The sequence below is a fragment of the Amblyraja radiata genome, chromosome 7, assembly GCF_010909765.2.
Source record: "Amblyraja radiata isolate CabotCenter1 chromosome 7, sAmbRad1.1.pri, whole genome shotgun sequence".
NCBI classification, from domain to species: Eukaryota; Metazoa; Chordata; class Chondrichthyes; order Rajiformes; family Rajidae; genus Amblyraja; species Amblyraja radiata.
The window spans coordinates 59,806,354-59,831,623 of record NC_045962.1 but is presented as its reverse complement, the minus strand read 5'-3'; the positions used below and the strand labels follow the sequence as shown (position 1 = coordinate 59,831,623).

Below are 25,270 nucleotides of genomic sequence, written 5' to 3'. Positions count from 1 at the left end.
GTTACAGAAAAGAGGCATTCAATATAAGCTTTATCTGATTTTGAAAATCTTCTACCAGCTTTTGCTGCAAATGACTTTACAGAACTATCAAGCTGATAACATTGGTTGAAGGGGCGCATTGCATCATCTAATCTAGCTAATTATTACTGATGCTTCCTGCCCATGTTTTAATTGCAGAATCTGCCTTCATCTAACAGGGTCACAGATCTGGATAAGTATCCTCGGCCTAAAGTCTATACTTCTGATAGAAACTGAGGTGGTCAAGGAAAGTACACAAAAGACAAGCTCAAGTTTAAATTTCACCATTTCATTTAAAATATAATTTAAACATCTTTTTGCATGTTAATTTTTTTCAATGTAAAAAATACCTATAACTAAAAATGCACATATTTTCACACCCTTGCTGTTTACTGGATGTTTTTGATTTTATGTAAGTTCATAAGTTCATGTGATAGGAGAAAAATTAGGCCATTCGGCCCATCAAGTCTACTCCGCCATTCAATCATGGCTGATCTACCTCTCCCTCTCAACCCCATTCTCCTGCCTTCTCCCCATAATCCCTGACACCCATACTAATCATGAGTATGGGTGTCAGGGGTACCACACCTTCATTTCTAATTTGTCAGATGATATGACAGCTGGTTTACAGGAGATGCAAATGTACTTTCATTCTCTGGGACAGCACAGTGTCGCATGTCAATATCAACTCATTTTGTGGTATTATGTGGAGAAAATGCAGGTGTGATCCCGAGGTTTAATACATACAGCTTTTTCTCCTTTTTTCAAATTTGTCATTTATATTATAGATTATTCTATTCTTGTGAACTTACATACAGTCAGTAATAATGTAATACATCATTAAATTTTACTAGGGCATCAGAACATGACAAAACTAAATTTACCTTCATTACACCTTCATTACACATGGATGATTGTAACAGTGATAAAATTGAAAGGAGTAAGTATATAAAATATCTTGCTCATAACATTAAAAAATGAGAAATTATTGAGACTTTACATTGGATCCAGATTCAATGGTGTACAGCAATTGTGTGTCTGCAGTAATAAAGCTTTAGCATCGAGAGAAATTAGTTTGAATGCTTGCGCTCTCATTAGAGACAAATGTCTAGAAATCTCAGCAGAAATTAAGCCTCTATTTTCAATATTTTGGAAGTCCCTATAAATTTAGCAGTGGAATCAGTGTCTGTGCGTAAAGAGACCAGCCCATCTCACTGCTAAAGTAAAATACTAAGACCTGAATTAGCTAGTTTTACCACAATGGACACCACATCAACTAAATGACAATTCTGTTTTTTTTTAATTAAAGAAGCTTTATACTATTGTGTTATCTGATTGCAATTTTTATTCTTTATACTCTCCTGTGCTGAATTGTTACTGTTTATTTTTTTTTAAAGTCCCTGTTTACTTTACGAGAGACACAATGAATTGCAGATGCTGGAATCTTGTACAAAACATCAAGTGCTAGAGTAACTCAGCAGGTCAGACAGCATCTGTGAAGGGAATGAATGGGTGACATTTTGGACCTTTCTTGACATGGTTTTGCTATTTACTTTTAATTTGTTTTTCCTATTTCCTAATCAATTTGTAACCAAAGAGCAAATTTGTAAATTGGCGTTCAAATAATTATATTAATCTTTTGTTTTCTCCACCGTACCAGATACTTTGAGCTGTAAACCATGTAAGGACTTTTCAAAGTATTACTGACTACATTTATAGTTTACACTTTTCATTTTCATTCAACCGGTAATAACCTTGCACTGTTTTATGGTACTTAAAATATGTTATTATCAATAGGAAATTGATGAGTTTCTCCCATATTCAATAGACTGGTATCATTGTATGAGACGGCATGAACACAATGTTTGTCGGTGAATTAACACTACCATTAGTTTTGATATTTGAAATGTTATTTGTAATGTTGTAGATAAATGCAAACATTAATTGGATGCATTGCTAATTCACTAAAGACCGGTCATTCAACAATTAATTCAATCCCATTGAATGTGAACATATTATATTGAGTAGATATACAGTTTGCTTTGAAATTGTACCTGAAAAAGTTTGACTATTATTCTGAGTGTATCAACCTCCAACACAAATCAGGAATCAAAATCAATGAAGTTATGCATCATTCATTTTGCCAACTTACTGGGTGAGTGGTTTACAGTGAAACACCATTAATTTACTGTTGGTGGTTGAGTGATATTGATACATTAAAGTATGAATCATTATTGACAATTTGAACACATGGGCAAAGCTCTATTAAACATACACCATTAGTATCTACTGCAATAATAATAAACATTTTGTCATATATATGTTACCAGCAATTTATGATTACTATTTGTTTAAATTATAATTTATGCAACATTAGGAAAATCTTAAGTAAGCTTATGTTTCTTAGTTAAATTACCAATTGATCATGATTAATTAAAAAAATGGATTTTAACCAGGCCAGTGTATATATCTCGCAGAAAACATCCACCCCCATTTACAACTATTTAAGTATAACATTTATTCCATATATGGACATGGTGCAGAAAAGATTAATCAGGACTTACGGCTTGATAAGCTGATACTTTCTTCCCTGGAGCATAGGAGGCTGAGGGGTGACCCAATAGAGGTATACAAAACCATGAGAGGCATAGATAAGGTGAATGACCACAGTCCTATTCCCAGAGAAGTCCAGAATGAAGGGGCGTGGTTTTATGGCAAGATGGATAGAGATAACATCTTCACGGAGAGGCTGGTGTTTATATGGAACGAGCTGTCAGAGGAGGACATAGAGATGGGGACAATGCAATGATTAAAAAACATTCAGAGGTGATTAAGAATGGTTTAGAGCGACTTCGCATTCCAAAGGTGCTCCCTGAATTGCTCTGTTTTTCCAGCAATTTTGGTTTTATTTAGATTTTCAACATCTGCAGGTTTTTATTCGACTTTCACCACCAGTAACGTATTTGATATTTCCTCTTCCAATTTAGATTCCATCAGATTGCTATTATGTTTCCTTTTCGTGAAAATGGAATCGATTGTGTCAGATACCACTTATTGCAGCACACCAAACCTACTGTATTTTGTTTCAAAAAGTGTCCAGAAGCCCTCAATAAAAAGGATGCAACAACCTCCCTTTTACTTTTCCTTTTAGTCTCTTATTAAGGTTTTCTGTGAAAATTTGCATAAATCTTATTTTTGCTTCCTTTTCTGTAAATCTTATTTTTGCTGCCTTTAACTGATGCTTTCTTGACATTTCGTAGAATTTATAGCAGAGATTTCCCTTCCATTACTCAGTGACATCCAACTATTTCAAAGAAACAATGATAAATCCATCACAATTAGAATCAAAATCCTTGGTAACTTTGTCCCAAAATCTGTGAAAACCTTTCCAGTTCTGAGAAATTGTGTCGCAGTGAAATATGAATAGTTTTACCTTAAACAATCTTCACCCTGTCATTACGCATACGTCTACAACACTGTAAAGACAAACTCATCCATAAAGACCAAAAAACAGCATTGTTTTGATCCAAAGATCTAGACACAAAATGCTGGCGTAACTGAGCGAGACAGGCAGCCTCTCTGGAGAGAAGGAATGGGTAACGTTTCGGGTCAAGACCCTTCTGGTCCACTCATCTGAACTTTTGCACGGTTCTTTTCATACATCTACCTCCCATCCTCCCATTTAATATATTATTTTTTTAATCTCTCTTTTGCTAATTTAACATGGAAATGCTTCTGTGATTTTCTTTGTTCCTTCCAGTCTCCATATCTTCCATACTAAATACTTGGCCCCTCTCTGCACCCATATGTGTTGAATGCTTTGAGAATGCAGGGTGACTTGGACAGGCTGGGTGAGTGTGCAGATGCATAGCAGATGCAGTTTAATGTGGATAAATATGAGGTTATCCACTTTGGTAGCAAAAACAGGAAGGCAGATTATTATCTAAATGGTGTTAAGTTGGGAAAAGAGGAAGTACGATGGGATCTGGGGGGTCCTTGTTCATCAGTCAATGAAAGTAAGCATGCAGGTACAGCAGGCAGTGAAGAAAACGAATGACATGTTGGCCTTCATAACAAGAGGAGTTGAGTATAGGAGCAAAGAGGTCCTCCTGCAGTTGTATAGGGCCTTGGTGTGACCACACCTGGAGTATTATGTGCAGTTTTGGTCCCCTAATTTGAGTAAGGACATTCTTGCTATTGGGGGAGTGCAGCGTAGGTTTACAAGGTTAATTCCCGGGATGGCGGGACTGTCATATGCTGAGAGAATGAAGCGGCTGGGCTTGTATACTTTGGAGTTTAGAAGGATGAGAGGGAATTTTATTGAAACATTATTAAGGGTTTGGACACGCTAGAGGCAGGAAATATGTTCCCGATGTTGGGGGAGTCCAGAACCAGGGGCCACAGTTTAAAAATAAGGTGAAAGCCATTTAGAACGGAGACGAGGAAACACTTTTTCACACAGAGTCTGTGGAATTCTCTGCCTCAGAGGGCGGTGGAGGCCGGTTCTCTGGATACTTTCAAGAGAAAGCTAGAAAGGGCTCTTAAAGATAGCGGAGTCAGGGGATATGGGGAGAAGGCAGGAACAGGGTACTGATTGGGGATGATCAGCCATGATCACATTGAATGACAGTGCTGGCTCGAAGGGCCGAATGGCCTACTCCTTCACCTATTGTCTATTGCCTATTGAATCTAAGACTCATTATACTATTATATCCTGCTCAGACATCTTCTTCTAGGATTCTAAATTTATGGATACCGTATTATCTTTAATCTTACTTCCTGCAGACATCAAGATTATGAAACTGATACTTTTTATCACCTAGTAATTATTCCTTCATTAATCTTATATGGTTTGACCTTGAAGGTAGGCTGTATGTAGCACAGGCTTTGCCTTTATTAGTTTCTCAATAAAAGGATGATTATGCCTCCAGAGAAACAAGATATCATTTCTATAGGATTACTCTTACTTTGTACATGACTACCAACGTTAACCAAGCATTGTAACTTTGGTAAAAATGACTGAAAATAAGGTGGAAATCGATGTACATTTACATGCGCAAGAGATCAAATGATGGCAGTTTTTACATTTATATGTATCGTTGTTTTCATTTCCTATCAGTCAATCAGCTAGTTATTGTTCTCTCTCCCAGATATAGGTTCATTAATTGTGACTATTTCTCTTTTGTTGACAGCAGTACAATAAAAAAAATACATGTTGAAAAATGTTACAGTTGTTTAATATTAATAATTCCTAACGTTTTTCTGTATTGAAACTTGCAAATGCTTCATATCGTATTTCATATTATATGATTTATTTGTTTATTTCAATGTCTCCTGATTTTTCTTTCTGGATTGCTTTATTGTGGTGTTCCTCCATTTCTCACACTTATCCTAGATTCCTTATTTATTTTATCTAATTATTGTTTGTAATGGCCGATATGGAAAACTTCCTCTATCAATGTTTTGTTTACCAACAATGATTGTAGAAGAAAAATTGTACATATCAAAAGATTATGATCCAAATATTATTTATAACAGCTTATATGCTTCATAAATGAATTTGATCAGAATGCAGACCTGATTTGGGAATTGTTTATTTTATATATTTTTAAAAACATATGTGATTGCACAAGTTCTTAAAAAAATAGGCCAGAAAATAGGCCTCTTGTTTATGAAAATAGCAAGTTCTTCTACATTCATCATGTTCTCGTGAACTCCGAGAACAAATAACACCTAATGCCGAGAGGATAACTTAGTCATTGATTTACATGATCCTACCAATAATAAAAGTGGCCACTGGAAAGTTCAAAGCCACACAGAGCCTGCGTTGGCCATAAAGAGCTCCCTCAGAGAGACACTTTTCATTAGGAGCCTGCAAAATCATAGCATCTGATAGTGATACAGCACAGGAACAGGCTAACCAAATTCACTCTGACCCATTTATGCTCTTCCCAATTCTCAACACAGCAAAGAAAACCCGTCAAGGAACTCATGATTAAACTGATGTTGGAAATCTGAAATAAAAACAGAAATTGCTAGAAACACTGAGGAGTTCAAGCAGCATTTGTGTTAAAATTTCAGATTGGAGACCCTTCGACATTTAAACATTCACAAACTGTTTAACAAACACAATTAGTTAATTTTACTAATATTTTTAGTTGTTGAAAATATAAAAAATTAAAATATTCTGAATGAATATATACTCATAAATAAAATCCAGGAAATCATAATAAAATATAATTCACTTTAAACTGATCTCCCTCCCTTCCAACAGTTCCTCTCCATTCAAATGAATGGCATTGCTGAACCTGCACAGGACTAACGCTGTTGAGGTTCAATCAGCAGATTTTCTGCCTGAGAAACTGAAGGAAGCTGATACTCCACTACTGGATTCTGTGAAGAGTTCGATGTGAGAATGCTTCCAAAAGAATAGCGGCAAGAACCTCTTCAGGAGTTCAGGATAAAGTAACTCTGCACAAGTCCCGAGCATTTGGATGGTTACATGAGATAATATGCACAGAAATAGCTGGGATTTCTCTGGAAAATCAAGGGCATTACTTCTCTTTTTTTTATAATGGATGTGTAACCTAGAGCGACTAAATAGTTTATGGCTGTATTCCTTGAAGTTTGGAAGTTTAAGGGGTGACCTTATTTAAGCATAGGACAGAGTAAATTTTGGGATGCATTCACCACTGAGAGAATGTCAAATAAGAAGGTATCAAAATGAGAGGGTAGTCAGTTCGTAGTTCATAAAAGTATCTACTACACAAGTTCATAGATACATTTTCTTACAAAGTATCTACTACAGAAGTTCGTAGAAACCTTTTCTTACAAAGGGTAATGTATCCCTTAATCTCTCTGCCCCAAGGATGGTGGCCAACTCATTAGAAGTATTTATAGATGAGATGGATCAATATTTGATCAGTTGAGGAATAGAGGGGTATGGAGAAATGGCACAGAACAGGTGAAGGCCAGTGTAGATGAGCCATTATCATATTAAATGTTGGGGCAGGTTTGAAGAGCCAGATGGGCTATTCCTGCTCTGATTTTCTTGTGATCTTGTGTTAAATTGTCTTGCATATCAATTGTTTATGAAAAGGAAATAGTAGCATAGTCTTTGATATTTTCAAAGTTGGTTGTGATGGTCCAAATTCATGTCACAGAGTACAACTGGGTCATTAAACCAAGAGGACTAATATGCTTGAAATAGTCCTGCCACCACTTGGACTGCATATGCACTTTAAACCTTTGTGATAGACACAAAATGCTGGGGTAACTCAGCAGGACAGGCAGCATCTCTGGAGAGAATGGGTGACGTTTCAGGACTGAAGAAGGGTCTCAACCCGAAATGTCACCCATTCCTTCTCTCAGGAGGTGCTGCCTGTCCCGCTGAGTTACTCCAGCATTTTGTGTCTATCTTCGATTTAAACCAGCATCTGCAGCTCTTTCCTACACGTTAAACCTTTATGAGTTTGATATATGTGTGATTTTAGCTAGTTGTGAAGATGACCCACGTACTTAACCGATTCATCTGCCAGAAGGATAAAATGAAGAGCCCTTTGTAATAGAAATGATGTGAACATCATGTGTAAGTGCTATTGTAAAGGTTGCTGTGGTTGATTGAAAATTGGTGAGAAATTTCTGTTCCCAATTTGTAAAAATAGCTGAACTATGATTGACTGCCACATAAAAAGAGGCAGGCAAATAGACGATGCAAATAGAAATAAAATAGGTATCTGCAGATACTGCACAAAGTGTAAGTTCCCCCCAGGCAATGGCTTATTCCCAGAACAGGGAGAATTGAGTGCAGGAAGCCTCTGCTCTTGCTTTATGATAGATTAATGGCACTGGAAGGGCAACTCAATGCCACCGAAAACCATCCCTCCCCACCCCTCAATCTATATATGATTAAATATTCTGTCAGACTGTAATCTAATCCATTTCGATTTATTACAGAAAATCAAACAAGTGGAACAAGAGGGGCCAGACTCCAAGTTGCCAAATGCGCCGAATGTCTCCATGGACAGACTCAACCGGATCAACTTGCGCATTATAGAAGAAGACAAAAAATGTTTATTGAAGCCCGAGGCTGATAAAGAAAGCGTTGGGAAGCCCGAAGAAGTCTCACTGAGTTCGCCTGAAAAGACGGGTGCGGACCACTCGGAATCACTGAGTGACTCTTTGTACGACAGTTTCTCATCTTGTGCCAGCCAAGCTTCTAACGAGGTGTAGAACTGCAACCGGGGAGAGCGAGCTGGTGTGCATTTGCAACAGAGAACCAGAATAATAAAGCTGCAAATTAAAGAAATTCGGTACCTTCTTGAAACTGTGTTACAGTGACATTGAGACGGAGTTACGAACTCAACTCTTCCCGCAGCAGATTGCACTTGCTGGCAAAGAAACACTGAATTAAAATTGGTAAAGGCTGCAATTCCTATGGTGAATTGATAGACTTAAGGACACCTATTTTGCACTGTATAAATACTTTACTGAATTTGTTTCCCTGTAAATTGAAAGATATATTTGTAGACAAATAAAGCAATACATATTGAAACAATGGTGCAATCCTGCCTGGACTAATAATCCCTCAACTGGAAAATTGGAGATCACAGATTCACTGTTTTTTTTGCTTTTTTTTTAAACCCCACCCCCACCTCACTCCCCCTTCCCTTTTGCTTGGATAGGAACCGTGCTAGTGAGCACGGATCTTCTCGTATTCAAGGACATTGAAATAGCCTCAAAGCGCATTTACACTATCAGCTGCGAAAAAAACAAAAACTCTCCACAACTCAAACATCCGTGCGTTGGAAACTGACGGTCTTAGTTCAATTGATGTACATTTTAACTCAGGTGACTTGGAACGTTTATTAAAGAATGGATGGACTAATTTCCAAGCTCTGCGGGGTTTAGTCCATTTTATTTTCGATTTTGAAAACAAAATGTCAGGGATATCTGTAATATACTGTAGTTGTTTTAAAACATTTGTGCTACGTTTTGAGCATATCTCCTACGACGAACCAGCCTATCAGTACTGTACCTTTATAACAACTTCGTCCTACATCCCCGCTGGAGTTGATGTAGTTGTATTTTAAAATAGTAACCCTTCTCAGCAGGGGCAACTCTTATTGATTTCGACATCTCTCCTTTGTTTTCTATCAGGCTTGTGTTCATATGTATCGAGAATATGCGATATTTCAAATGGCGTGTATTTTTTCTAGATGTGAGATATTTATACCTACTTTTGTACATGGAATTGTAAAGTAGTATATTTGATATGTTCTGTGATTCAACACTCAATTGAAACGGTTGTTTTATATTTAATAAAGTTCATTGCGAAACCTTACGGTCCCAACAGTGTTACATAAATACCTGGTGCAATCTAGAAGTTGATTATTAGAAATTAATGTCATATTTTTCATGTACGAACATTGTTTAAAGCAAAATAAACTCGAGGCGTTTGCTTTCACGCTCTAACTAGCGATTGTGTCATATGTTGCAAATACTTGGCTCGTTATTTATCCTTTCAACTCCAAACATGCAAACAGAAAACTTTCAGTCCAACTTCCTCCGTCTCGATCGCGTTTGCTGCTCTGCGCTGCGTCCGGTTTAGAGAAAAGCTAAGGATCAAAAGGCGTTTTCTTGAAGAGCTTCAGATAGCAACGCCGTGCGTGCTCGTACACTCCGCTGTGGGACTGCCTGGCTCACCTAACCGCGGCGAGGAATCGATGCGCCCCTTTCCTGCCCGCAAAGTACTCGCAGTTAGTTAATAATGACACTAGCTGCGCGGTGGTCGACAAAATTGTAAATGCACTTTTATTCAAAGCAGGGATTTGTCCACTGAGCCGTGATCGCAATAAAAAGGGACAAATGGGAACGCTTTCAAGCATACAGGTGATCCCCTAGCATTCTGATAAGCAGCGCTTTTTCCAGCCACACGTTTTTGAGGTTTATTAGGATTAACTGTCTGAAGACTGTAATTGTATCTTCGGCAGTTAATTCTCGCGGTAGAATGAACCAGCCTCTCTTACAGTCGTATTGTCAAGCCGGTTGGTGTAATTGCAGTATCTGCAGCACAGTGTTTGGATTTACAACTGGTTTCACAGGCTCAAAGCCTGGACTACAAATACTACCGTACTCGGGAGCAAACTCGGTAATTTTTTGGATGGGGAAAGAGGAAATCCAGATTTATGCAAATATGTTCGTCAATTTACTTATTTCGCATTGCTAGGTTCCAGTTATACTTCTGGACTTCTGCAACATGCGTCTTGCATTAGCTGCTCTGGGATACTCAGTTTAAAAAAAATCTACATTCTCTTTCCCTTTTCACTCCTCGTCCCACAGTTGATGTGTTTGCTACCTCGCATCTGCTGGTTCTATGTCTCACTCATCCTCCTCGAATGCGTACCACGAGTGTGTGTGTGTGTGTCTCTCTCTCTCTCCCAGTCCCAAGTGACAGATGACTGGTGTCACGTGGTGCCAATGTTTGCCTCCTCTGTCCATTTCCCCTGTCTCTCCACCAAACTCTCAGTTTCCTCGGGCTCTCAGTCGAGGGACCACTCTGCAGACATGGCTGTGTCGTGGAAGCTCGCCTAAGACCAGAAACTGACCGTGCGCTCTGCGATCACACCGTGCAACAGAATGCAGATCTTCATTTACACAACTTTCTGCGGGATTTTAGCGACCGCAGGTAAGCTCGAGGTTCACCCTCACTCCCCTGACAGGAAAGTCAGTTTCACAGGACCTGAAGTAATTTAACCTGAAATAGCTGTAACTAACAATTAATTGTCATGCATCTCCTCCGCTCTGTGCTCTCTTGTTTGTTAGAATCAATTTCCAGCAATGGGTTTTTTTTAAAGAAGAAAACCTTTGAAGGCTATGCTTTGCATTTTACCTTAGTAAATCAGTACGTGCGCAAGTTGTCGGAGTGCATATGGTTAATTAATGACAATAAAAGTTAATAAGGACCATGTGGATCAGAAGCCAGCGATCAATGCCCACTAAATCTTAAACAAGAAATTATTTCAGATGACTGATCTTGCAATTTATTAGATTAATTTCATTCTGTTCATCTTCATTGTCGTTTCAGTTGGTAAGTGCAGATAGGCTGATTTGACAGTCGATCAATCCGCGACGTATTCATTGTAACTTTTTTTCAGGATTTGGCTTTCAAATCCAATGTTATCATTGTGAAGAATTCCGACTAAACGACGATTGCTCATCTCCGGAGTACATCGCCAACTGCACAGTCAACGTTCAAGACATGTGTTTGAAAGAAGTGATTGTCAAAAGTGACGGTAAGGACCATCGGATGGAGCATTGATTGCATAGAAAAAATATATTAATTCAAGTCCGCTTGTTTTAATTTACCTCCCGGAGCAACGACTTCTGATCAGTGGATGTAAACAGAGAAAATAGATTACTTTGACACGGCAACCTTGTAATTAAAATTTCGCCCTCTCGAATAGATACATGCATTAAACATCGCTAATTTAGTTTTTATAGACTTGCCAATTCCTGTCTAAAATGACATATAGTCCCCATCAAGCAGTGAAGTGTTCGGGGTTCTTGTGAACCTGGGTTACAATTCATTGCAGGACACAGAAATAAATCTGAAACGTATAAAGCTCAGCTGATCGATCTGCCCATCCATTCAATGATTCTTTTTCTGTCCACCTGTCCAATATACCATCGTGGGAGGAAATAGATTAAATCGGGCATTATGACGTGATAAGAGGCAAAATCATCACAAATTGAATTGTGAGGTTAACACTGCAGAATTGTTGCTAATGTTGTCTCTGCACTTCAATAGGAATCATTTTCCTATTTCGTGACTTTCTAGATAAAGAGCCCTCGCCACTTATGATGGGTGGGAAAAGCTTTTCATCTTCAATAAACGCAGTTTCTACATTTACACGGTTTCAGAAAAAGAGTTATAGATTTTGGGAGATATTGAACAAGATTATGTCAGGTTTGATCCAAATATAACATTTGGGAGTGAGAACCTGATCTTAAAGTGATAAAGTCAAGATTAGGTGTCAACCCAGTAATAGGCATAAATATTTTAGAAACTTTAAGATAGTAAGGCAAACTCAGACTGAGTTGAGATGTCATATTTCATGGGTAGACACAAAATGCCGGAGTAACTCAGCGGGTCAGGCAGCATCTCTAGAGAAAAGGAATGGGCGACGTTTCAGGTCGAGACCCTTCTTCAGATATATTTTCTGCCAGCATGTTTATGCAATTCTCTACATAGTATGCATTTAGGTTCCACTTATCAATATAAGATGTTTAAAATGCATTGATATATTTTATGTAGTACACGCCACACAAAAAATCTGAATGCAAAGTGGTGTGAAATTGTATTTGAAATAAACATACTTAAGCACCAATGTAGTAAAACCTCACATTTCACGTTCAACTTTGTCCAGAACATCTTTCCCTGAGATGGTGCTCACACTTTTCACGATGCTGCTTCTTCATAAGAAATAACCTACCAAGTAATGCAATAGATAAGTGTGTCTTGGAGTTTAGAAATCTAAAGTAAACTGTATATTTTCAGCTCACCATACATATGCAAGCGTTTCACTCAGTGCAAATTACCAATGGAAAATAAAATTAAAGGCTAGGTGTCGAAAATGCTACATAAATAGTTTGAAATACTTAAGACCCATTTTTCATAATTCCTGTTATCTTGTTTCATTGAAGGTGCATTGAGGTTTTGAAGGCTTCGTTTCTAATTGGGGTTTTGTCAGAATCTATAAACAAAATATTTGGATTTGATAAATGTTATAAAGTCTACTCTATCAAATCTCTATACATAAAGGAATACTATTGTTTCAACCAATATAAAGAAGCTCTGCATTGAGATGCTGAAAAGATTTTACAAATAGGTGTCACCAACATTTTCCACAAAGGTAATAAAAACTCTAAAATGTATAATTAGTTCCTAATCTTCAGCTGTAGGGGGAAATAGATCAAATCTTGAAGATGTAGTATGAAGAATTCAGTTTATTTATTGAACTGCATTGATTTTGCTATAGTAATTTATACTTAGATAAAGATGTATAACTGTTTGGATAGATGTAGTGAGCAACGGAATGAAAAACTGAATGCACTGTTGAATTCAAGACCATAATCAAACATTACAATTAAAATGGCTTCTCATACAATGGTGTAATTTCACGCTTTTAGCACCATTTAATTGGAGGCACTTGAATAGGTTAACTTTGTGTTTCAATCACAGGTATCTATTAGGATGATAATCCACTAATTCATCAAGAAAGAGAGCAGTTTCTATTCCCTTCCTAATTTTGGAAATAACAGGGAGAGCAGTGATTATTGCAACTTTCTAGCTGAATCTGCACACATGCAAACGGTGATATCTGTTTCTTTCTGTGCAGTTACCTTCTAGCCCTTTAAATTTTCTGGATTTGAATCTATATTATACTTATCCATTTCTCTGAGGGATTGTTGTGTAGTTTCTGAAAATATTCTTTTCTGGGCCTTACGCAGAGGGAGTAGAGAAGTTGTCTATTATCAATTTGACCAGCTCACAATTATGAAGCTAAAGCCTGCGATGTCAAGGATTAGGGCTTGGGAAGAAGGAATGGAACTATGTGTCCAGTAGACAAAGTTAACAGATTAGATAGAAATGTAGGAACACAAATGCATCCATCAGCCTTTAAAATGCAACGTGGTAATAGCAGATTTCTATTTCCAGCTCCATTCACTCTTGGTAGTAAAAATCCACTGATTTCATATTCAATTCGGCTGGCATCAACTGCTTTTTTTTTCCCATGTAGGAGAGTTCTACAGTTCAAAAGTGAAGAAGTATATTCATGACTGCTTCTGATTTTATTATGTTGTCCCCTTATTCAAGACTTCCACAAAGTTTCACTGTAACTACCCTCACAATTTCTTCAAATACTAAAAAAATCAATTAAATCTTCCCTTAGATGTATTCCAAAGACTTAAAGCTTAGTTTGTGCACTCTCTCCTCATAACCTTTGGAGATCTTGCAGATTTCTTAAGAAATTCTGCTGTACCTTATAGTCCAAAAGAATTCTTCCAAGATGATATGGCCCGAACCACATGGAATACAGTGAATACACTATAACTGGAGCTTTACCAAAAAAATCATCTTTTGTATTAGTATAGACTGTGACATTGTCAGTGGTGAGGTGTTTTGAATAAATAATTAAATTGTGGCACTCATGCTCTTTCAGTCTACAGAAGATCCAATTAGAATTATTTGATGAAGAAAAGGGGAGATAAATCTAGTATTCAAATTAATATTTATTCCTTATGCATATCACATTGTTTTTTTGTGGGAATGTGTTATGCACAAATAGTCTGCTCTGTTTCTGACACTGCACCATTACATCATTAGCTGAAAATACTTTATATCCCAAGGCTGTGTAAACCCATTAATTAAATGAAAATATTTTCTTTTATATCAAAATGTTTTCACACATATGTTAACTTCCTCGATATAAATTCTGACATCCATTAGACCTTTCAATCATTTTATTTTATATCTGATCACTATATTAAAGACTTATGTGTAGCTAAACATTATATGTGTTTGATTTTACAGTATGCCTAACTTTTTGCTGTTTAAGAAATACATCCATCATTTTTTTGTCTAAAATAGATGACCTTGTGTGTTTCTGTGTTGAAATCAATCTGGCACAGTTTTACCCACTAGCTTAATCAATCAATGTCTTTTTGTATTTTTATGCTTCCATTCACATTACAAATTATGCTAGTTACCTTTGTGTCATTGGCATACCTGGATAGATGCAATTTTTTCAGTTTATCTAAGTCAATAATAGGTATAATGAACATATGAGGCACCCACACTAATACTTTGGGGCTACTTTAATCATCTTGCATTCCAATGAAATACTGATTTTGTTACTTCCCCATCTTCTAATCACCTCAATTATTTGCCTTCAATTCCTTAAGGTTTAATTTTAACTAAAACTTTTAACTAGAACTTAATCAAATGCTTTCTGGAATTTTATGTGAACCGTGCCTATAGTCATTACCCTACCTACTATAACTACTTCCTCAATAAATTCAATTAGGTTTGTTATATGTAATCTTCCATGGATTACAAAATCCGTTGGCATGTTCTAATGAGTTCAATTTTCTCCAAGTGTTCAGTCACTTTGTCCTTAATTATAACTTCCCCAGAACAGATGTTAGACTAAGTTTTGTAATTTTTTTGGTTTCTGCCTTGCACATCCTTTAAACAGTGGCATTTACATCTATTTTTTTTCCAATATAAAATATAAATGCTAATGAGGAGTTTTCTTGGAAAACAATGGCAAATGCATCAGGAATTTGCTTACATATTAAAATAATAAAATCAGAAGAAACAAGTCAGGTTGGGAATTGTCAATATTTGGTGTCATTATATTTTTACAAAGAAATGTTCTTTAAATTCAGTGAGTTCCAGTCCTTTGTCATCCGGTATTTCCATGGAATATTGTATAATATTTCCTCTCTGCTGTGAAGACTAACACAAAGAATCATTCAACATGTTTAATTTCCAATAGATGTACTTTTATTTTGAAGAGTCCAAAATACTCTAAACTGTTTATATAAAATCGTAATGTAAGAATTTGGAATAGGTGTATGTGATTCAGCTCCCCAAACCTGCTCTGCTAATCAATAAGATCATGGCAAATGTTCTACCTCAATGCCAGTTTCCTGCCCTATACCTCTATTTCTCAATCCCTCCAGAATCCAAAAATCTATCTATCTCATTTCAGGGTAGACATTTTGAAAGATACAGTGCATTCAGAAAGTATTCAGACCCCTTCACTTTTCCACAGTTTTCTACGTTACAGCTTTATTTTTGCAAAGCAATTAAAAATATAAAATATAAAAATAACTGAAATATCACATTTATATAGGTATTCAGACTCTTTGCTATGACAATGAAAATTGAGCTTAGGTTCATCCTGTTTCCATTGATTATCCTTGAGACGTTTCTACAACTTGATTGGAGTCCACCAGTGGTAAATTAAATTGATTGGACATGATTTGGAAAGGCACACACCTGTCTATATAAGGTCCCACAGTTGACAGTGCATGTCACAGCAAAAAACAAGCCATGAAGACAAAGGAATTCCGTAGACTTCCGAGACAGGATTGTGTCGAGACATAGATCTGGGGAAGGGTATAAAACAATTCCTGCAGCATTGTAGGTTCTGAAGAGCACAGTGGCCTCTGTCATTCTTAATTGGAAGAACATTGGAACAACCTGGACTCTTCATAGAGCTGGCTGCTGGCCAAACTGAGCAATCGGGGGAGAAGGGCCTTGGTCAGGGAGCTGACCAAGAACCCAATGGTCACTCTGTCAGAGCTCCAGAGTTCCTCTGTGGAGATGGGAGAACCTTCCAGGACAATTATATCAGCAGCACTCCACCAATCAGCCCTTTATGGTAGAGTGGCCAGACGGAAGCCACTCCTCAGTAAAAGGCACATGAAAGCCTGCTTGGAGTTTGCCAAAATACATGAGAAACATGATTCTCTGGTCTGATGAAACCAAGATTTAACTCTTTGGCCTGAATGCCAAGCGTTACGTCTGAAGGAAACCAGGCAGCGCTCATCACCTGGCCAATACCATACCTATGGTGAAGCATGGTGGCGGCAGCATCATGCTGTGGGGATGTTTTTCAGCGGCAGGAACTGGGAGACTAGTCAGGATCCAGGGAAAGATGAACAGAGCAAAGTACAGAGAGATCCTTGATGAAAACCTGCTCCAGAGCATTCAGGACCTCAGACTGGGGCAGAGGTTCACCTTCCAACAGGACAACGGCCCTAGGCATATAGCCAAGACAATGCAGTAGTGGCTTCATGACAAGTATGTGAGTGTCCTTGAGTGGCCCAGCCAGAGCCTGGACTTGAACATCTCTGGAGGGACCTGAAAATAGCTGTGCATCGACGCTCCCCATCCAACCTGACAGAGCTTGAGTGTATCTGCAGAGAAGAATGGGAGAACTTACCCAAATACAGATGTGCTAAGCTTGTTGCACCATACCCAAGAAGTCTTGAGGCTGTAATCGCTGCCAAAGGTGCCTCAATAAAGTACTGAGTAAAGGGTCTGAATACTTATGTAAATGTGATATTTCAGTTATTTATTTTTAATTACTATGCAAACATTTCTAAATACCTGTTTTTGCTATTTTATTATGGGGTATTGTGTGTTGATTGATGATAATAAAATATTAATCCATTATGGAATAAGGCTGTAATGTAACAAAATGTGGAAAAAGTGAAGGGGTCTGATTACTTTCTGAATACACTGTATACCATCCTTTGTGTGAGAAAGCTCTCTTCGTTTCAGTTCTAAAATAGTTTATCATTGTCTCCTCTTGTTCTGAACTCCTAGCCATGGAAACTACCTACTAAAAATGTTCTATATTTAATTGAGGTCTTCATTGAGATCACCCCTTATTCATCTGAAAGCTAATGAACGGAGGCCTGACCCTCATCTAAATGAAATGCTATCTCATGAATGGGTGCAGTAAATCTTTAAATGTAATAAAAAGGAATTATTTAAACCAAAGATAGATACAAAATGCTGGAGTAACTCAGCAGGTCACTGTGTCTATCTCCAGTAAACAAATCTTTGCTGTATACACACTATATCTGAAGAGTCCAAAGAAGGGTCGCAACACAAAATGTTCATTTCCCTCCACAGTTGCTGCCTGACCTGCTGACCTCCTCCGCCAATAAAGGACACCATGCAATTGTTTCTGCTCAATACTTTGCTTTTTGTTCAAGATTCCAGCATCTACAATCTCTTGTGTCTGCCCTCTCTATCCCTTTGTTCAGGTAAATTCTGAAGTGGTCTCACCAAGACATATCTCTTCATGTACTCGAGTCTTCCAACAAAAAAGAACAACATACTTTCTTTCTTTATGCCTTTATGTTAACTGTCAGTGATCTGTGTACACAGGTACCCAGTGACTTTTGAATGATAACGCACTTTCTCAACATCTCATTCAGTGTATTTATTTTTTCCACTGACATTTTCTCTAAATGTTTTCACATTGTACATCATCTGCCATGTTGTTACCCACTTAATCAAGTTGCCTGCATCTTGCAGCCTCTTTAATCCTCAGCCTTACCCATGTTCTATCTTAGTTTTGTCTCACCGGTTAACTTGAAAATGTGGCACTTGATTCCTTCAACCAAATCATTGTCGAAACAAGGAACTGCAGATGCTGGTTTACACAAAATGGCTCGTAATGCTGGAGTAACTCAGCGGGTCAGGCATCATCTTTGGAGGACATGGATAGGTGTCTTTTATGTCTGAACACTTCTTCAGACTGATTGTAGGAGGAGGAGAGGGAACTTGGAGAGAGGAGAGGCAGGACAAAATATGACAGGCAATAGGTGGACATAGGCAGAGGTGGATAGACACAAAATCTGGAGTAACTCAGCGAGACAGGCAGCATCTCTGGAGAGAAGGAATGGGTGACGTTTTGATTCGAGATCCTTCTTCGGTTTAAACCAATATCTGCAGTTCCGTCTTACACATAGGCAAAGGGGGGTTTTGATAGGCAATTGGTTAATCCAGATATGGATGGTAAATAGTTGGGGCTGAAACATTGATCCATGTGGTTTCCCACAAATCACTGCCCACTAATTTAATGAAGCACACTTTTACATGTACATTTAAAAATATCTGTTAACCAATTCTTGATCCATGCCAGCGCATCCTCTCTATTCTATCTTCTATAACTTTGTACAGCAACCTCTATTCAGGAACCTTATTAAAAAGCTTTCAAAAATAGAAAACACCACATTCACTGCTGCTCTTAATTCATTCTCATATATCCATCCTCAAAAGCCACATATAGATTATTTAAATCTAATTCCCCTTCCATGCATCCTTGTTAACTTCTCAACAAATTAATATTGCTGAAGTGCCTTGATATTATATCCTTCCTAACTGCTTCATTGAAGATTATTAACTGTATTATCTCACCTTCTCATTTTTAGCTTGACCTTCTTGAATGTCAAATACCTTCCAAATTACTTGTACATTTTTTTGTCATTCTTGATGTCTCTCCCTGTGTACTTTAGTATTATTTTGCATCATTTACTATCTATATTGAAGAAGGGTCTGAAGAATTTGGTTTAAACCAGCATCTGCATTTCCTTCCTACACACAGTACCTATATCGGTTTTCTTTTGTCATTCTTTATAGCAGTCTCAGAACCCTGGCAATAAACTTTGCATTCTTTGACTGTTCTTTCTATTGATTTATGTGATCTCGCATTTCTTTGTCAAACTTGACTGTTTTATTTGGCAAGTAGATAGTTTTCATAGCACTATTTACTGAGACGAATATTAATTAAGCTCATTTTTTTTCTGAATGACCCCTTCACTCACCAATGGGCTCTGTGTTAAAGGCGTATCTGTAGGGATCACTAGTCGGTGCACTCGGTGGGCCGAAGGTCCTGTTTCTGTGCTGCATTTCTAAACTAAACTAAACTTATTTAACAAAACAGAGATTTAATCACTAAGATTTTTATTTGAAACAAAATTTGGTTTTATATATTTCGAAACAACTATTAAACTTAGTTCACATCTCCACAGCCACTGTGTAAATCATCCTAACACACAAACAGGATTTATATTTGAGGAACTGGCACTTTGGCAAATACCCGAATACTGTCAGTGCAGGTGAAATAGTGTGCTAACATGAGTCAGCAATAAATGTGAACAAGACAATACATACTGAAGCGGACAGTATCTAAAATTATGCTTTATATCCTTTCTATCGTGAAAGATTTAATACTGATGGAAAAAAAAATCATTTCTGGAGATGGCAGTGAAAACTTAAGACTCAAAAGCATGTTTTGGAGGAAAAATAATCACGGGTATGGAGAATTTTGGAAACTTTCAACGTTAATGGGAAAACCGATTGATGAATGAAGTTGAAAATTGTAATGCACTGGACTGTCAATTATTCTCCTGCAAATCAAATCAAGGTGCAATTGATTGGAGCCCAAAACTACAGATCTTAGAAAAACAAAACAAAAATGGAAAATGCAGCAAGTCCAAGCCCATCAGTGGGGAAAGAAACAGAGTTGAGCTCCTAGGTGAAAGACCCTTCATCAGAACTGGAAAAATGAGAAAACAATTGTGTCCGCTTGCAAAGAGGGGAAGGAGAGTATAGGATGGTGGAAATGTTGTGACAACTACAGACCAATGTTATCTAGGTAACGTGTAGGAAGGAACTGCATTTGCTGGTTTAAACCGAAGATAGACACAAAATGCTGGAGTAACTCAGCAGGACAGGCAACATCTCTGGAGAGAAGGAATGGGTGATGTTTCGGGTTGAGACCCTTCTTCATTCCTTCTCTCCAGAGATGCTGCCTGAATTACTCCAGCATTTTGTGTCTTGTCTAGGTAACGATTACTTAAGTACTTTGGAAAAGGTAAACAAAACAATTTGAAACAAATGGAGAGAAAAAATGCAAGGATTGCTTATCTGAAATTGTTAACTTCACTAGTAAGCTCTGAGGGTTTGAAGATGTGGCATTACTCCTTGAGCTGACAGCAGGGACGAGGAAGATGTTCCTGGTGGTGGAAGCACCTCGTTTTCCCTTCAGCATTTTAAAGGGAGGGCTTCCACTCGGGATCCCTAGTTTAGTCTTCAATCTCCATCAACCTCATGCCGTTTCGTAGTACATTCCATACAACAGCATGAGATGAAAAAACACCTAGCCCTTTACCTTTTCCCCCTATCCAAAGACCTGAACTATACTTAATGGGGAAGCAGGATGTAAGTGGACTTTATCTTGCACTAACAGTTATTCCCTTGTTCCTGTATCTGTACACTGTGGATGGCTTGATTGTAATCATATATATTCTTTCTGCTGACTAGATAGCACACAACAAAAATAATCTTTCACTGTACATTGGTACATGTGATATTAAACTAAACTAAGCTCATTCAGTGTTCACAATGTGCCCTACTTACATCGGTCCAAAGCAGATTGGGTAACTGCTTTTCAAACCCTTTCATTCTGTCCACAAAGTTACTCCGTTTCATTTACTGTTCCACTGCTACGTCAATTTTTTTCTTTCTTTGGTCTTCTACATTGCTTCCATGATGCCCAATGTAATCTTGAGGAACTGCACTTCATGTTCATTTGGTTACAATGAAGCATCAGAATTTAATATTGAATTTAACTTTTTCAGGTGCCTAATACTGTGGCTGCAATTTCTTTTATTTGTGACTCCAACCATTTTGTTAATATATTTATTACTCTAGTGTCTTTGGTTTACACCATGTCAAAAACATTTTCTCTGTTCCCTCCCCCTCGCCTGCTCTCTGCAACAACAGGCTTGGCTTTTCACATTTTCTTTCAACTTTATTTTTCTTCCTGTTAATGCTTTCAGTGCTTTCCTAGTTTGTGACAGAGTGGATTTGGTCTCCTTAGAATACTTCAAGAGTCAAAAGTGTTTAGTTGCCATGTATACCGACAACAGAACAATTACATTCTTACTAGAAGCAGCATATCAGTCCTGTAAATGCAATACACATGGATAATATATAATAGAAAAATCAATAAATTAATAACTACAATATTAGTGCAATGAAACCCATAATTCTGAGTTCAACCAAAAGATTTTTTAACTGTGTAGGTTGTCAGTTTTTCTGAGGATCCTATATTTATTGATAGATGATAGACAAAATTATGAACCAAAAATGAATTACAAGAGAAAAATTTGAGAGTTTAGGGTACTATTGCTTATCTGATTGTGCTTGAAACCGTAGATGTATTTTCTGCCCATTAAAAGCTGATGAAAAATGTATTAAAAATCACATGGTACTCAGTTGATTACACAGGTCATTCAGTCCTCTTTTGTTTTTTCTTAATCTCTGAACTGGGGCTTCCCTGCCTCTTCCATTTTAAGGTGAAGCTTTCCAGTTTTCCATTAAATCTCAACTGCAGCATTAGCTAGCTACTGTTTCAATTATTATCTGTTTCCTCACAAAGAAACTGACAAGTTTGCTGCTTGTTTCTTATCCTTCTTAGATGGTGTGCATTTTTGGTTTTAAAAATATATGCATTCAATATTTGTCATTCGATGTTGCACTTGATTAGAAATAAAGTGTACTGCAGATGCAAAAGCAGTTTGCAAACACAAAAACAGAAAAGGACTTCAAATGTGACTCATCAGCTTTTATCAGAGATTTTATGAGGCCAGAGATTGCCACAGATCTGGAGAGATAATAGCAGTTGTTCCACGCTATTGTTCCCCACTGTGTTTTTTGCAATCAGGCTGACAATGAGCATCTTTGCATGAGAAAAATATAAGGCTGCCAGAAACAGTAGGATTAAAAATGACATAAGGTCATTCCATCATAGAATATTCTGTTGCTGCAATTTATACTGTAAGGATATACTACAAGTACCCTCTTAAAGATCTGACCTTAGAATCATAGCAAGGAAACAGGCTTTCAGCCTTCTAGGTCCACGCTGTCCAGGAACTAACCATATTTACGCTAATTCTAACCTATTTTATCCTCATTTACATCAGCTACTGGCTATATTCCATCACTCATCGACACACTAGGGTGAAATAACACTGGCCAATTAACCTAGCAAAGAGGACAGTTTTGTGGTTTGGAGGGAACCCAGAGAAAATCCATGCAGTCATAAGGAAAATGGGCAAAGTCCTCGTAGACAGCACCATAGATCAGGATTGTGCCTGCGGTACTGGAGCTGTGAGGCTATAAGTCAGCTAGGTACATCCCTATGCTGACTTTAGCCCCCTCTTGTTACATCCCACACACAAAAACATTATCCAAAAATAGAAGCATCAGAAAATAGACACAAAATGCTGGAGTAACTCAGTGGGACAGGCAGCATCTCTGGATAGAAGGAATGGGTGACATTTCGGGTTGAGACTCTTCTTCAGTCTGAAGAAGGGTCTTGACCTGAAATGTCACCCATTCCTTCTATCCAGAGATGCAGCCTGTCTCGCCGAGTTACTCCAGCATTTTGTGTCTATCTTCGGTGTAAACCAGCATCTGCAGTTCCTTTCTACCAAAAAGAAGCAACTGTTTCCACATGCATGCAAGGCAAAAGGATCGCCGTGACAGGGTGAGGCCAGGATCGAGACCATGCGATTGATGGTTTATGGTGGCTGTTGGATAAGGAAAAGCTATGAAATGATAGAAGTTAAAGAATACTAACATTAGCATGGAATGTAAAGGTTTATGAAATATGTTGAACATATCCAGCATGTCAGGCTATGCTGTTGGAGAGAGAAAAGTGAGCCAATATCACAGATAGATAACTTAGAACATAGAACAAAGAACAAACAATACTGCACAATAACAGGTCCTTCGGCCCTCAATGTCTACACTGAATATGATACCAAGATGATCTCTTATGTACCCGTACATAATGCATGTCCCTCATTTCCCTGTATATCCATAGGTCTTTTCAAAAGTCGCGTAAATGCCACAATTGTATCTGCCTCAACTATCACCTGCACTTACAGAAGAAATGGACAGTTTTGGTATTGAGGGAGAAAGAGAGTTCCGTGAGGATGTAGAATTCAATATAGTAAAATAATGCAATAGCCCCATCATCACTTCAGTGTTTACTGCATTTTAGTTTGGATTTTCAGCATCAGCAGGTTTAAAGAAGATGTTCACTAATGAGGGTGTGCTATACTCATCGTGTTGCTGTGTTTTGGAAAAGCCATTAAATTAAGGTTCCATCTGTTCTCTTGAAAGAACATGAAGTATCCCATTGCACAAGTTCAAAGAAGAGCAGAGGAGTCATCCCAATCATTTTAAACTAAATGTTTTCACTGAGCCACATGACTAAATCTAACCATTTCCAGATCGCTGGTTACAGGAGTTTGCTGTGCAGAAATTGGCTGCTACATTTCATAGAGTTAAAGGGCTTGGTTTGAATTAGAATTAGGCACTGAAATATATTTGGCTTTCAACTATGTTCTATTAATCGGATCTCTGTGCTCTTTGAGTCTAATTATTATGGCAGTACAAGTATGCGGTACTTTCCTAATAGAGGGATTCCATAAATGCAACTATAGGTTACTGACGTTGCACAATTGTTGTAATTTGACTATATTATATTGCAGGAAAACATAAGCAGATGAGGTGGGGGATAAGAATAGTGTCTGCCATTAATTTGGTGTAGAACAGGGACTGAGGGCAGAGCCTGTTGTGACAAAGTAGGATAATCCTGAGATCTCCAAATGTTATATTGGCATACAGAATAGAAACACATAAATGATTTGGGAGAAGGGTAAAGGGGATATATTAACAAAATATCAAATTGAAGTGAGTACTAAAAAGTTTAAATGAGTTATTGGGCAGCATTTTCTTTTGTTAAATTCCAAGCATTAAAAGTAAGCTGGGGGAAGTATAGTCATTAATTAGCGTGCAGGAGCAAAGCACTGTAGACTTGACATTGACGATTTCAGCTGAAACAAGGCTTGAAATAAAAATATGTGGCTGTAAAATTTCCAACAGGGTTTGAGATGGAAAAGTAGGGGAAGAGATGGTCTTATTAATTAGATATATTGGCTGATTTTGCTTTTTCCTATCCTTGGAAATGTCTGAACACTCTGGAGTCCCCTGTGACTAGTATTGCTTGCATGCAAATGACAGAAAATATGTTGTGACATAGCATCCCACACTTTGCGTCCCATTATAATGTGGCTGCCTGTATTTGGCCAGAGGTATTATAGGCCAAGCAACATTTCAGGCAAAGAATTGCATTGTAAAAGTAATTTACAGTTAATGCTGGAAAACTGAAATAAGAAACAGAAATACTCAATTGGTGAGGCTGTACCTCTGGACAAAGAGACCTTTTCATCAAGACTGAAAGGAAAGGGAGATTAAGCAAGCTTTAATTTGTGGAATCGATAGGAAGGGAGAATAAAAGGGAAACTCTGTGATAGGATAGAATGTGGTTGTGGATAGTAAATGGGACAAGTAAAAGAACCAAAAGATTGGTTTGAAGGAAATATAATGGGAGTAGCAGCGTTGGTACTTGAAAAGATTGCACACTGTCTGATCGACTACAATTTGCCTGGCAATCCCTTAAGATTAAATTGAGTTTCAGAATCGAGAGACGAGAGTGGGAGTGGGATAAAGGCATAGTGACAGAATTGAGAAGAAATGCTTCATGTGGCTAAGCGTTGACCAGTTAAATCATTCATGATTTAG

General features: G+C 37.7%; 2 protein-coding genes across 10 annotated transcripts in view; both read left to right on the top strand.

Moving 5' to 3' along the window:
• nckap5 (NCK associated protein 5) overlaps window positions 1-9,497 on the top strand; it is a 486,547-nt gene extending 477,050 nt beyond the window's left edge. For all 9 annotated transcript variants that reach the window (XM_033024638.1, XM_033024643.1, XM_033024642.1 and 6 more), the window contains one exon: window positions 7,975-9,497. In XM_033024638.1, coding sequence (XP_032880529.1) covers window positions 7,975-8,250 — 276 coding nt within the window. In that variant the 3' untranslated portion in view covers window positions 8,251-9,497. The remainder of the gene's footprint in view (window positions 1-7,974) is intronic.
• Window positions 9,498-10,349: 852 nt separating this feature from the next.
• lypd1 (LY6/PLAUR domain containing 1) overlaps window positions 10,350-25,270 on the top strand; it is a 32,877-nt gene continuing 17,956 nt past the window's right edge. The window contains exons 1-2 of the mRNA XM_033024636.1: window positions 10,350-10,705; window positions 11,175-11,312. Of these exons, the coding sequence (XP_032880527.1) occupies window positions 10,657-10,705; window positions 11,175-11,312 (187 nt within the window). The 5' untranslated portion in view covers window positions 10,350-10,656. The remainder of the gene's footprint in view (window positions 10,706-11,174; window positions 11,313-25,270) is intronic.